Source organism: Gallus gallus, chromosome Z (assembly GCF_016699485.2).
Source record: "Gallus gallus isolate bGalGal1 chromosome Z, bGalGal1.mat.broiler.GRCg7b, whole genome shotgun sequence".
Taxonomy (NCBI): Eukaryota; Metazoa; Chordata; class Aves; order Galliformes; family Phasianidae; genus Gallus; species Gallus gallus.
In genome coordinates this window covers 42,170,549-42,183,114 of record NC_052572.1, presented here as the reverse complement: position 1 = coordinate 42,183,114, position 12,566 = coordinate 42,170,549, and the positions used below count along the sequence as shown (strand labels likewise).

Below are 12,566 nucleotides of genomic sequence, written 5' to 3'. Positions count from 1 at the left end.
TCTGTCTCAAGCAGCATAATCAGAAGAAGATTTTTTCATTTTTTCTCTCACAAATCGAAACCAGCGCAGCAGTATGTTCCAAAGCTGTACAAGAGCTAGCAGCTAGGGAAAAATGCTTTTACATACACATTTAAGTTGTTTTACCTAGGGATAAGAAACACAGCTACACACTGCCAGTTTCTCCACCTCTTTTAACAGCCTAGGCAAAACTTAAAATGCAAAATCTCCTCAGAAAAAAAATTATCTAGGTCAAGTGATTACACCATACTTGCCTGCTATGTAGTGACTTTATTTACTATATCCTGTTTGGTGGTGGTGGTGGTGTTTTTTTGGTTTTTTTTTTGGTTTTTTTTTGTTTTGGGTTTTTTTTTTTTTTTTTTTTTTTTTTGAGGCTATGAGAGATGCTGGTGATGGACAACATATTTAAGAAAGGAAAAATCTGCAACAGCAGCTGGGAATAATGAGTGAAAAAGTGTAAGAAACAATACCACCACCCCCAAGATCACTGTAGAAAGAGGGCATGAGAAGTTCCAGGTGCAAAGCAGGAGCTCCCTTCAGCCAAGGAGGGGCTTGTGGAGGACCCATGGGAACCACACAAAACAGACCTCCACATTCAGCCAGGGAGGAGCCCATGTTGCAGCAATGGATAAGACCTGAATGAGGTACAGCCCACAGCAGCAGTTCCAGGATGGAGCCCTGGAGAGGAACCCTCAGTGGGGCAGGAGGGCTGGGGGGAACTGCCACCCATAGAGACAGTAGTGGAGGAGTGCCTGGAGTGTGGGCCCCATGGTATGGAGCTGTGCTGGATCAGTGTTGGGAGAGCTGCCACCTGAGAAACCCGCCTAGTACCAGTTTGGCAAGAACGTGGTCTTGTGGGAGGAATCCATGTGGAGTAGCAGCAGAGTGACCACGAAGGAGAAGGAAAGAAAAAGTGTTATGGACTAACTGCAACTCCCATTCTCTTCTTTTTAGCTTGCTTTTAGTTTGTACTGCTCTGGTCTGTTGTGGTTTGGTGATTTTTTGTTGTCAATATTCCACATCAGAACACCACGTGAACCAGTGGAAGTTAAAGAGTCAACGTTCTGGTTCCGTTTACTGCCTCCGATGGGCGTTTGAGTATTCCGATAGGTGGGGAGGGGTGCCATTCCCAGAGGACCTGGCGCGGAGAGGAAGCGAGGTGGAGCTCTGGACGGGAGGCCGTCCGTCTCTCTTTCGGGGCCGCTGAGCACGCTGAGGAGAGAGGGCACGTGCTTACCCTGCATTTTGGGTACTCTTCCCTGTCATTTTGTTTGATTTTGTTGGAATTAGTAAATTACCGCTCCTCCTCAGATCATCGCCGGTGTGTTCCTTTTGCTAAAACCCATCTACTAGCTCTCTGCCTCCGCCCCCCCCTCCCCTTCCTCCCGAAGCGCACAGCCCGCGGCGCGCCCTGTTGTCAGGCCGGGGCCGGCCGGATCGCACGGCAAATTGCTGGTACCCCTTCCTTCTTTTCTCTTCGCCCTTTTTATCTCTTTTTTTTTCCCGGGCCTGTGCTCTCCCTGTCACGGAGTCAGGTAACTCTGTGACACTGTTATGCACAGGCAGTTATCTTCTGTTTTGAATCTGTTTTGCCCGTGATGGTAATTGGTTAGCAATCTTTTTGGCCTTATCTCAACCCTTAAAATCTTTTCCCGTTCTGCCTTAGAGGAGTAGGAGTGAAACCCATCAGAGTGAAAGCACTACACCAACTTAGGACATTCTCGATAGCAGTTATCAAAAATATCAGTTTGTTACAGCATGTTACTTTTTTATTTTTCTTCAGATGTTTTTGTATTACTGAGACTATTGCGAAGATCTGCTTTGAATGAGTTGAGAGCCAATACTTAACTGAGAAGTTCTTGGAAAAGTTTCTACCAACTTCCAACCAAACCCAAAAGATATATCATATGGCTTAGATTGGAAGGGACCTCAAAGATCATCTAGTTCCAATCTCCTGCCACGGGCAGGGACACTTCCCTCTAGATCATAAAGAAACTACTGTTTCAAAGCCCACAGAAAGGACTCAGAGCCAAGTATTTCTAGAGGCTGCAATTCAGTTAAGCACCCATATTCAGAAAGGGCACTTATCACCTGCTTTTGTTGCATTTCAGCATCTGTAAGGACTTAAATACATATGTCCGATTTTCTGAATTGCCTTCTGCTTTAGATAGTGTACTGGGCTACGGGAATCTGAGCTTCTAATGCAGCATGGCAATTTCTTTAATTGCTTTGTACCACTGTTCCCTGCTGTAAGAACACTAGTGCCTCCATTATCTTATGCCTTGTCAATTGTTTAGACTAAACTGATCAGATGATGAATGATCTAACATACAGTTTATGGCCAGATGCAATGCTTCAGAACAAGCTCTGTAAAGTACTTGCAGTAATGATAATTTCAAAGTTAAAAGTTACAAAAACTGTCTATATAGCAAGCTTTCATTGCACTGAGCCCCAAGGCACTTTGGAAACTTTAAACATAAACCCACTTAATTCCTCAATCAAGGAAGAGAATCCACATTTAGAAAAAAAAAATTCAGATAAACAGAGAACATGAAAGAACATAACTTTTTTATAGGCAGAGAGGGAGGTAAAGGAAGGCAAAAAATCAGCATATCCAGCTGAAAATACTGTACTTCAGTAAGTATATTTACTTCATCTGGATATATGCATTCGTTCACATAAATTATTTTTAAAGTAAGACATTCCAGCTATAGGCTAAAGCAAAGATAAGATTTTTTTTCCTTGTAAAATTTATTTTATTTTATTTGTTTATTTGTTTTGAAGTGGAATCACAAATACTGGGAAAAAAGGTTGGGAGCCTTCCAACTGTTCATCAAAATCAACACATTCATGGTAAGTAGCCTTCAGCATGAGTATCCAAGAGGGAAAGCATGAAAGAAAGAGACATATACCTATGTAGATGAATGTTTTGAAATTACAGCATTATTTTAGCATTGATTTCTTAATAAACTGACAGTTCATAAAGACGTCCAAAGAATGTGGTTTCTAAGTCCAAGTTATTAGCAATACAACTAGCAGAAATTTAACACAAGCTGTTCATTGTCTAGTCTACATTATTAGAGCGATAGCTTTATTAATCCTCTTATTTATTTTATTGAATCGAATTTAAAAAAAATATCACCACAAAACTAACACAAAAAAAGATCTGCAGTCATAAAGAGCACAAACAGCTGCAACTCTGATTTATCTGAGGCTGACAAAGCTCACTCTGTGCTACAGGACCTTAAAAATACTGTTTTTTGCATGGTTTACATGTTGGGGAGATGTGGAAAGGATCAGTTTACATCAAGGAATATAGATTTAAGCCTTAAGAAGAGCAGAACCATGGAGAGTTTTGATCAAAGTTAGTGGACCACAGTATAAAGACATGTAAGAGTAGTTTGGTTGATGTTTGGCCTGTTGTTTTTTAAAAAAAACTGCAATGAATTCTCAAATCATATATGAGGAAATAAGATATCCCAGTTACAAATGAGTAGTATCACAGATTTCTTACTAGTTACATGTCAGTACAGAACTATAGCCAGTCTGGTCAGAATCTAGCTGCAGTGCAGAAACAGAAGGATCTGTCGTTGAGAATGGATTCCTGTAGCTAGCAAAACTGAGTCAGAGCAGGAAGGATGTAGCTAGGTATGTAATCCTCCTCCTCTAAGTACAGAAAGCAGCAAAAATCAGGGACTGCCTCTTAAGAAGTTATGTCTGTATCTTGGAGCTGTTCATCATTAGGAATGTACTAAAAAAAGCTCCTGTAACTAACACTTGAAGTACTTTAGTTTGGCCAAAGGGAAAAACTTATAGTCTGCTGCATCAAAAAGCAGAAAAGTGTCATACCATTATTCCAAAGTAATAATTACAGAAAATTTCCACACCAGTGCAATTGCTTTCTGCCAGTTCTAATGCTACTCTCATTACAGATGTCTCCCAATGAGCCAAACTCTTCTCTTAGCAACACCAGTTTGCCTTTTTTGCCATAGCTGACTGTAGGCCTTGGCTTCATTCCATAGTAGTAATTTGTCTTCTTTCTTTCTTATTAAGGTCAAACTCTAATACAATATTAGAATGCTTAATGTTTTTGAAGTAAAAAGTGCTTAGGTTTAAAGGTAAAATTTTACTTGGTAGAATTGCAGAAGAGTGAGCAATTTTGTGTGCTACGAAGAATTTGAATTGTTGCTCTGGTCTTTGTATGTGTTTTATTCCTGCAGTTGAACCTTTGTGCAAAAAAAAAACCCATTCATCAACAGACGATGTCTAAAGATACTTTGTTTTTACCTTTTCTCCCTTCACTTAGCTTTCTTCCTTCAGGCTGTTTTTGTTTACTACCAACAGCATGCATTCAAGAATGAAAAAAAAAAAAAATCTTTGTAGCAGACAAGAAATAAATGCCTACTCTCTATTCACATGTTCTCTTACTCCAGGCATTGCTGTCGATATCTCCATTCAGGGTGATTTTGAGAGTACATAAGTTCAGATAAACTATATGTCTGGCTGTAAAATTAATTTCCATAGATCTGAATTTTTCTACATATTATTCTGGAGGGCGATGCAAAACAAATGGTGCCATACTTCCTTTGCATTAGCCTCACTAAATGTTTACACATATTTTGGCATGTATCTTGCCGGAAAATTGGCTCCTTATTCAAATAACACTTTGTACTAGCATTGGGCTGTGGAGAAACACACGAGAAAAGGAAAATGGGGATTCTATTAATAAATCAATGTATAATCAAATCACTAGGTAATTCACTTCCTCATATTCTCTACTTAATATTCCTGATTTTTCTGGGGCTGGGATACAAACCACACAGCATTCCAAGGTAGACCTTTGGAAACTGTAACACCACTCCTGGTGACACAGACCTATATCTCAATGATAAGTACCTACCCTGCCTCTCACTCCTTAGAACAGAAGTGTTTCACTAAAAATCTCAAAACATTTGACTTTAGACTTCTCTCTGTGGGTTTTTGTAGCACAGTCCATAGTAGCACAGAACAAACCAACAAAAAAGCAGTGGTGGACTCAAATTTCTGTTAAAGACGTGCTGTATCATGTTCAGCCAGTCACACAGAAGAGGATTTCGAAGGACATGAGAGGCACTTACAGACTGGATTTCTGCAAGTGTTCTCCATCTTTCCCTCATTTGGCACACTGTGTGACAAGGAGAGGATACTCCCATACTACTGCTTAAGTAAAATCTGCTCTCCTAGAGAGCAGTAAAATTTGAGTAAATTCTCTGCTCTCTTAGATCCAGGGCAAAGCTCTGTTCTTCTTGCTCTGGGGCTCTATGTGCCAAAAGCAGCTGGCAAGAGGATCATAGGTAAAGCTGAGCAGCTGTGCCTGGCACTTCAGGTCACATAATGAACACAAAACCTTAATGCTGCCTTAACATTAAAGAAGCTGCTTGGGGGGGAGCATGGGATAGCAATATCACAAGTCTTATATTTTTGTTTGTACATATGAATAAGAATTTGTAGAGAAAGATAGACGCATACACTTGAATACAACATTCAGAAAATAATAAGTGAAATCCTATTTCTGGCTAGCATTGCAGAAAATTAAATCTGACTCTACTATTTTCTATGACTTTACTACCCTCATTCTCACTTACTCTTTTTGTTCAGGTATGTCTTCCAACAGCATGGAAAGAAAGTCCTGGAAAACAAAACACCACAAATAGTGTGTTTATGAAGAGATAACTGTGTGTCTGCATTGCTAAAAAGCAACAGATTATAAAGACTGCATACAGTAGAATGATAAGAACAAAGTTTATATTATATTCTGCTATTCTGCTCACTCATTTATACAAGCATTATGTTTGTCAGTTTTTAAACCCATTCAAGGAAAAAGTGTAAATACTGGAAGAAAGGGGACTTGAAAAGCCTGTTGACTATTTAAACACCATCCTACATTCCATTCATAATTTACTCTATAAGAATACACAAACTATAACTGTTAAAAGCTGGAGATTTATATACTGAGAGGATCATAAATACCAGTCATGGGTGTTCTTCACATTCTCTTCATTGTGCTTATGCTATCACGTTATCATTAATGTGTAATTATTTATGAACATATCATTAATTATACGAACCTATTTTACTGTTGGCTTTTTTTTTTTTTTTTTTTTCCTCCTCTATGCACTCAGTTGATCAGAAGGCCACACCTACCCGGACAAAATTCACAGTCTTGCTGTGAATCACACCATGGAGTAAACTCTTCAAAGAGAACGAAGACAGAATTTCTTTCATGGATCAAGGAGGAAAGTGCTATGACAGTGGAACAACATTACCATCATCCTCACTTATAATAGTATGATAAGCCCCCCTTACAGAAAGTTTCCACTTGACATTACTGAATGGCTCTCTGGCACCCCATGCTATCCACGACCTAGCATTATTAAAGACAGTCACTCTTCATCTGTCTAAATACCCACAAAGCATAGGAATCCTTCACACTTTCTAAAAATGAGGATTCATCTCTTCTGTCTTATTTTAATTGTTTGTATTTCAATGCTCCAAAACAGAATAGGAAAACAAAACACCTCGTATCTTGTACTTACATGTCTTCATGTCTTTTAACATTTGCTTGTTATTAATTCTGCCTAACATATCATCATCATAGGACTGACTTTTCAGTTGCCAAACATTAAATATCAGTGAAATTTTATCCTCAGGCTATTTTTACCTGCCTTTCCAGGTAAAATGGTTCAGAATGTTCAGAAGGTTCAGTTAAATGGCAAATCTAGGAGAAGTGCTCTTTTTAAGCTTTAATGCCATTTACTTAATAGACTCTAGTGACCTTAAACTTTGAAGCAAAGACTTGCTGATGGATGGCTGAGTCAAATCATAAAACAAAATACAGATTGCATTTTTTCTTTCTGACAAGTAATTCAATGAAGTCAGAAAGAAAACACGTTAGCAATCATGTCACCACAGTACATCATTGTTAACAAATTGGCTTATTAATATATTTTTTAAAATTATCATTGCATTATTTTATAATATTTAATAATCTGTTATTATTAATAATATTAGTAGTAGTAGTAGTATTAAATAATCTCAGTTCCCTATGTACTTCCATTTCTCTTCCATGGCTGGAAACTCAGAGGCTAAAAAACAGCTTTTCCTTGTAGACAGAAACTGTTACTCTGAAGTTTGTGAAATGAATAATGAATATTAAAGAAAAAAAATCTTCTTTGTCAAAAACTCAAATCTAGATATTACTAGTACTTTATGATCAAAAAATAATTTCAGTTCAACTCTCTAATTAAAATATAGATAAATAAGGTTGTATAAAAGCAATGACGCAAGATGGTACTTCTAAAGGGATGTTCAGTTAGTAACAAATGCATTTTTGCTCCAGATGCATTTACATACAATTCCTTATGGAAATTACTGACTCGAACTAACTCAATCAATTACACAATTTTACAATTACTTAACAAATTGACAAACATTACTTTGTCCTTTTTGGGGGTGAAAATAAATAATAAGCACCCTTCTTAGGATGCAGATGGAAGACTGAACACCCAAAAGGCCAACTCTGTGTGGAATGCAGCTAAAGAAGGGTGGCCAGTATGGCAAGGAAGGTGATTGCCTCTCTCTGTTCTACTCTTGTGAGGCTCCACCTGGAGTACCGCAGCAAGGCCTTGGGCCCCAAATGCAATAAAGACACAGAGCTACTGGAGAAGGCCAGATGATCAGTGCTGGACCACTTCTCCTATGAAGAAAAGTTGACGGTGCTGGGCTTGTTTAGCTTGGGGAAGGCTCTGGGAGACCTCACTGCAGCATTCCAATACTTATAAACAGAGCTTATAAACAGAAAACAGACTGACTTTTTACACAGGTAGACAGTGATAGGAAAAGTGGGAATGATTTTAAATTAAAAGAGGGGAGATTTACTGGGAGGCTGGTAATGAGTAGTCCCTCCCAGGGGACTGTCTTGGGAGCAGTGCTCTTTAACATCTTTATCAATGACATCAATGATGGAATTGAGTGCACCCTCAGCAAGTTTGCTGATGACACCAAGCTGAGTGGTGTGGTTGACACAATGGAAGGAAGGGATGTCATTCAGAGAGACCTCAACAGACTCAAAAGGTGGTCCTGGGTGAATCTAATGAGGTTCAACATGGCAAAGTGCAAGGTTTTGCATTTGGGCCAGAGGAATCCCAGTCATTTATACAGACTGGAAGAAGCAGTCCTTGAGAGCAGCCCTGCAGAGAAGGACCTGGGGGTCCTGGTGGATGAAAAACTTAACATGAGCCAGCAGTGTACTCTTGCAGCTCAGAAAGCAAATGGTATCCTGGGCTCAATAAGAAGAGGGATGGCCAGCAGGGACAGGGGAAGTGATTGTCTCTCTACTCTGCCCTCATGAGGCTCCATCTGGACGCAGGTCAGAGACAATCACTGCGTACACAACCCCAGTACAAGACAACCCCAGTACAAGACTCTGGACTTCTTATAGAAGGACAGGGAGCTCTTGCAGAGAGCTGTTGGAGAGAGAGAATCTATGGTTCTATGATTCTAAGAAGGACAGGGAGCTGTTGGAGAGAGTCCAGAGGAGGGCCACAAAGATGATCAGAGGACTAAAGCACCTCCCTTACAAAGACAGGCTGAGGGATCTGGGCTTGTTCAGCCTGCAGAAGAGAAGGCTGCAGGGTGCCCTCATTACAGCCTTCCGGTACCTAAAGGGAGCCTACAAACAGGAGGGGAGTCAACTCTTTACAAAGGTAGATAATGGCAGGACAAGTGGAAGTGGTTTTAAGTTGAAGGAGAGAAGATCTAGGTTGGATATCAGGGGGAAGTTCTTTAACAAGAGAGTGGTGAGATGCTGGAACAGGCTGCCTGGAGAGGTTGTGGATGCCCCATCCCTGGAGGTGTTCAAGGCCAGGTTGGAAGAGGCCCCAGGCAGCCTAGTCTAGTATTAAATGTGTGTGTGGCAGGGGGATTGGAGCTTGATGATCCCTGAGGTCCCTTCCAACCCAAAATATTCCATGATTCTATGATTTCGATGTCAGGGAGTGTTGAGGTACTGTCACAGGCTGCTCAGAGAAGTTCTGTATGTCCCACTCCTGGAGACAGTCAAGGCCAGGTTGGATGGGGCCCTCAGCGGCCTGATCTAATGGGCAGCAACCTTGTCCACAGCAGAGGTTTGGAACTGGATTATCTTTGAGGACCCGTCTAACCCAAGCCATTCTGTGATAAGTAAAGAAACACAAGCTTGTACACAACTTCTGCTAGCACTTTGATTCTGGAGCCTATGCTGTCTAAAACTCACTTGTAATGTGAGTACCAGTGCATACATGTGCTTATGAAAAAGATGAGGAACTAAATGTTAATATCAATGGTACTACAGAGAGTTCTCAGTCATCCTTTCAACTTCTCCTTAAGACTATTCAGCAGAAAATCACTGATAAGATTCAATTGATTATTTAAACCTCATCCATGCAGATAAAACAAAAACTGTAACTGTGATTCAGCAGGCACCAATAAGACTCACAAGCACTGGAAGTACTCCCTTGTCAGTTTGCTCTGGTCACAGTTAAGCAATGTTTGCCTCTTCCTATCAAATGATTATAAAATAGGAACAAACTACTATGTATCTTTAAGCTTAAAGGATGCTGAATGGAAACTAAGCAAATACAAAAGTCAGCAGTGATGTAAGAGACTGTGATAGTAAAAATGGAAATATAGGAAGATATTCCAGAGTTGATGACTGATGCCTGAAGCTGTAGACTTACTTCAACAGCTACGGGAAAGACTTGTATACAGTATCAGAAAGGCTTATGATATTTTCACATAGATGGGTCTCTTCCCTGACAGAACAGATAATACCCATAACGCTTAGAATTTCCTTAAAGGTCTTTACACTTGCAACAAGGATGCTGAAATATATTTGGATTTTTAAATATCTATATTTTTCAAATGTGTGACATATTAGAAGTCTTTCATCTGTATGAGATATGATTATAAAATTTCCAAACTTCTTTTAGTTCCACTCCTCTGCTGTTTTCTCCAGTTCCATTTCTAGCCCTACTTCATTATGATCTCTTTAAATTTTAAAATACTTTATGTTATTAATTATGAAAAGATCAGAAAAAATAGGATGTTTTCTCTCCAAAACAAAAAAATCTTATATCATGTTAATCATTTTTCTAACTCAGTCTTACTCATACAAAACTTAATATGTTCCTTTTTTCAAGATACTTCCACCTGAAAAGTAGATGTGGCCTAAAACTATTCATATTTTTATCATGTCAAAAAGCACCAGGTAACTAACTGATCTATACATTAAACAGCTGCCATATACATGAGCAGCTTAAATATAATCAATGAAAAGTCAAAATATCTGAGTTTGTGAAACAATTTTATTTGTTTAAGCTTTAACAAATGCATGAAGTTGAATAGAAAGAAAAGCATATGCTATGGCAAACAGAGTGCCAAGCACTGAAAAATGAATGGAGAACAAAGTACCAAGCAGCTGCTTTACATCTGATCAGCACCTATTTTACATAGTCTTTGGAAAGATCTTTGGAAAATAAATGAATGAATGAATGAATGAATGAATGAATGAATGAATGAACTGTGATCACATAGTAGTTTAAAATTGTCCCATTCGCAGACTCACAGAATGGTTGGAGTTGGAAGAGACCTTAAAGATTATTTGTTTCCAACTCCCCTGCCACCAGGAAGGACATCTTCCTCTAGGTCAGATTGCCCATGGCCCCATACAAATTGGCCTTGAATAGTGCCAGGGATTGAGCATCAACAACCTTTGCAACCTGTTCCAAAGTCTCACCATACTTGTCACAAAAAACATCTAATCAAACTTTACTCTCTTTCAGTATAAAGCCCTTGCCCCTTGTCCTATTACTGCATTCCCTGATAAAGAGTCCCTCTCTCCAGCTTCCTGTAGGTTTCTAAGTACTGGAAGACTGCAATGACGTCTCCCTAAAGCTCTCTCTTCTCCAGTCTGAACAATTCCAGTTATATCAGCTTTTCTTCACAGGAGAGGTACTCCAGTCAACTGAAAGAGGAAACTAATTCAATATGAGTAAAAATGACCCACTTATTTTTGTTTTACAAACACACAAGAGTAAAGAAAGCAAAGAACCCTCGTCCTACAGGCTGCTGGGGCTGGGTCAGTGTCAGAATCCACATGAAGCCCCGTGGATGTCAACAGCTGTTTACACAAGCTCAAAAGTCAAGCATGGAACAGCTGAGGCCAAACTGCAATTATAAAAGTTTAACTAAAAATGAGTATTAGGAAAAGATTCAAAATGTTGAAACATCAAAATACATACAGACTGCATTCCTAAGCTTCCAGTTCTAGATTAAACAGCTCTAAAAACAGACAGTTGAATAACTGTTTGTGTGTGCACAGACCAACTTTTGGTGTGAAAAAGATAATCGCATGCACATACATAAAAAGGTATGCAGGAAGATGGATGATTTATCTGCCTTTAAAACTTTCAAATATAGCATAAAATATTATTTTTTGAAGCACTGTCTTCTTAATTGTCATTTTACAAGAGCAAACTAGCTCTATCAGATGATTGAACACTACAAACCTTCGGTTATTATTGTAACAGAAGTACATAAAAATGAAAGGCTGCAAACAGTTCATTTCTCAAAGTGTTCTTCTTCAATATCAAACTGAACAATGGCTTTAGTTGCATCATGAGTATCAGCAAATTGCACTCCTGTCTATTTATTCGTAGTCAGTTACACTCCATTATTTTAAAAGTTCATCCAACACAGCTACTAAGTGAATTCTCCCAGAGAAAGAAAAATGGAAGACTTTTTTCTTAAAATCCTCCTTGGAGATTCCAGACTTGTCTGTTAATGACTCAACTAAAATAAACAAAAACTACTATTAAAAACATACTGAGCATGCAATCAAAATGAAGGAAAAAAGCACTGATTAATGTTTCACATCTGAAGTCATTTCCTTGCACCTGCAGCTCTCATCTACGAAAAGTACTACAAACATCACTGACAACAAGACTGGTATTCAAAACGTGGGCAATTATTTTCACTACTTTTACTTTCCACCTTCCCCACAATTCCTGAAGCTGGGAACCTCTACAATTATTTTGGACAAGGCGGAAGTACAACATTATGATATTTAAACTTACCATTCATACCTCAATTTATTTTAAGTCTTTTATTCATTTAAACCTGGACAGCATGTTTGCTCAGGAAGGAACCTGAATAATAAGCTTTGCATTTACTTGACTTCATTGCTTCTGCATTCTCAGTTCCTGCTGTGATTATTTATCTACCAATACCAGCATAAATACAGGCTTTAAGACTAAGAAAGTAAATATATTTACAGTTGGATATAGTCCTATCTGCTTTGCACTTTTTAGCATACCGATCAAACAACAGGAACATGCCAAAATTCAGTCTTGCCCTTAATTTACAACTTGCCTAAACAGTGGATTAACTCTTCCCATGAACTTCAGTAGGAACTGGATTTAGGCTGGTACAAAACAAGGTAAAAGCACAAAAAGCACCACTTTTTTATACCT

At 38.9% G+C, this 12,566-nt stretch overlaps 1 protein-coding gene and 1 long non-coding RNA gene across 23 annotated transcripts in view; one reads left to right on the top strand and one right to left on the bottom strand.

Moving 5' to 3' along the window:
* The window catches only part of AOPEP (aminopeptidase O (putative)), a 175,018-nt gene that overhangs the window by 78,998 nt on the left and 83,454 nt on the right, over positions 1–12,566 (bottom strand). For 17 of the 22 annotated variants that reach the window (XR_006932390.1, XR_006932392.1, XR_006932393.1 and 14 more), the window contains one exon: positions 5,643–5,686. The exons of 2 other annotated variants lie outside the window; for them this stretch is intronic. Coding sequence is in view for 15 of the 20 variants with exons in the window: in XM_040656059.2 (XP_040511993.1) it covers positions 5,643–5,686 (44 nt within the window). In the remaining 5 variants the exon portion in view is untranslated. Of the gene's footprint in view, positions 1–2,643; positions 2,881–5,642; positions 5,687–12,566 lie in introns of those variants that run through there. 3 more of the 22 variants (XM_046905575.1, XM_046905574.1, XM_040656068.2) reach the window with 1 other exon arrangement.
* LOC107052325 lies at positions 1,164–7,245 on the top strand. Its single transcript, XR_001464753.4, has 3 exons — positions 1,164–1,267; positions 2,803–2,871; positions 6,180–7,245. It is a non-coding gene; the product is annotated as an uncharacterized LOC107052325 (long non-coding RNA).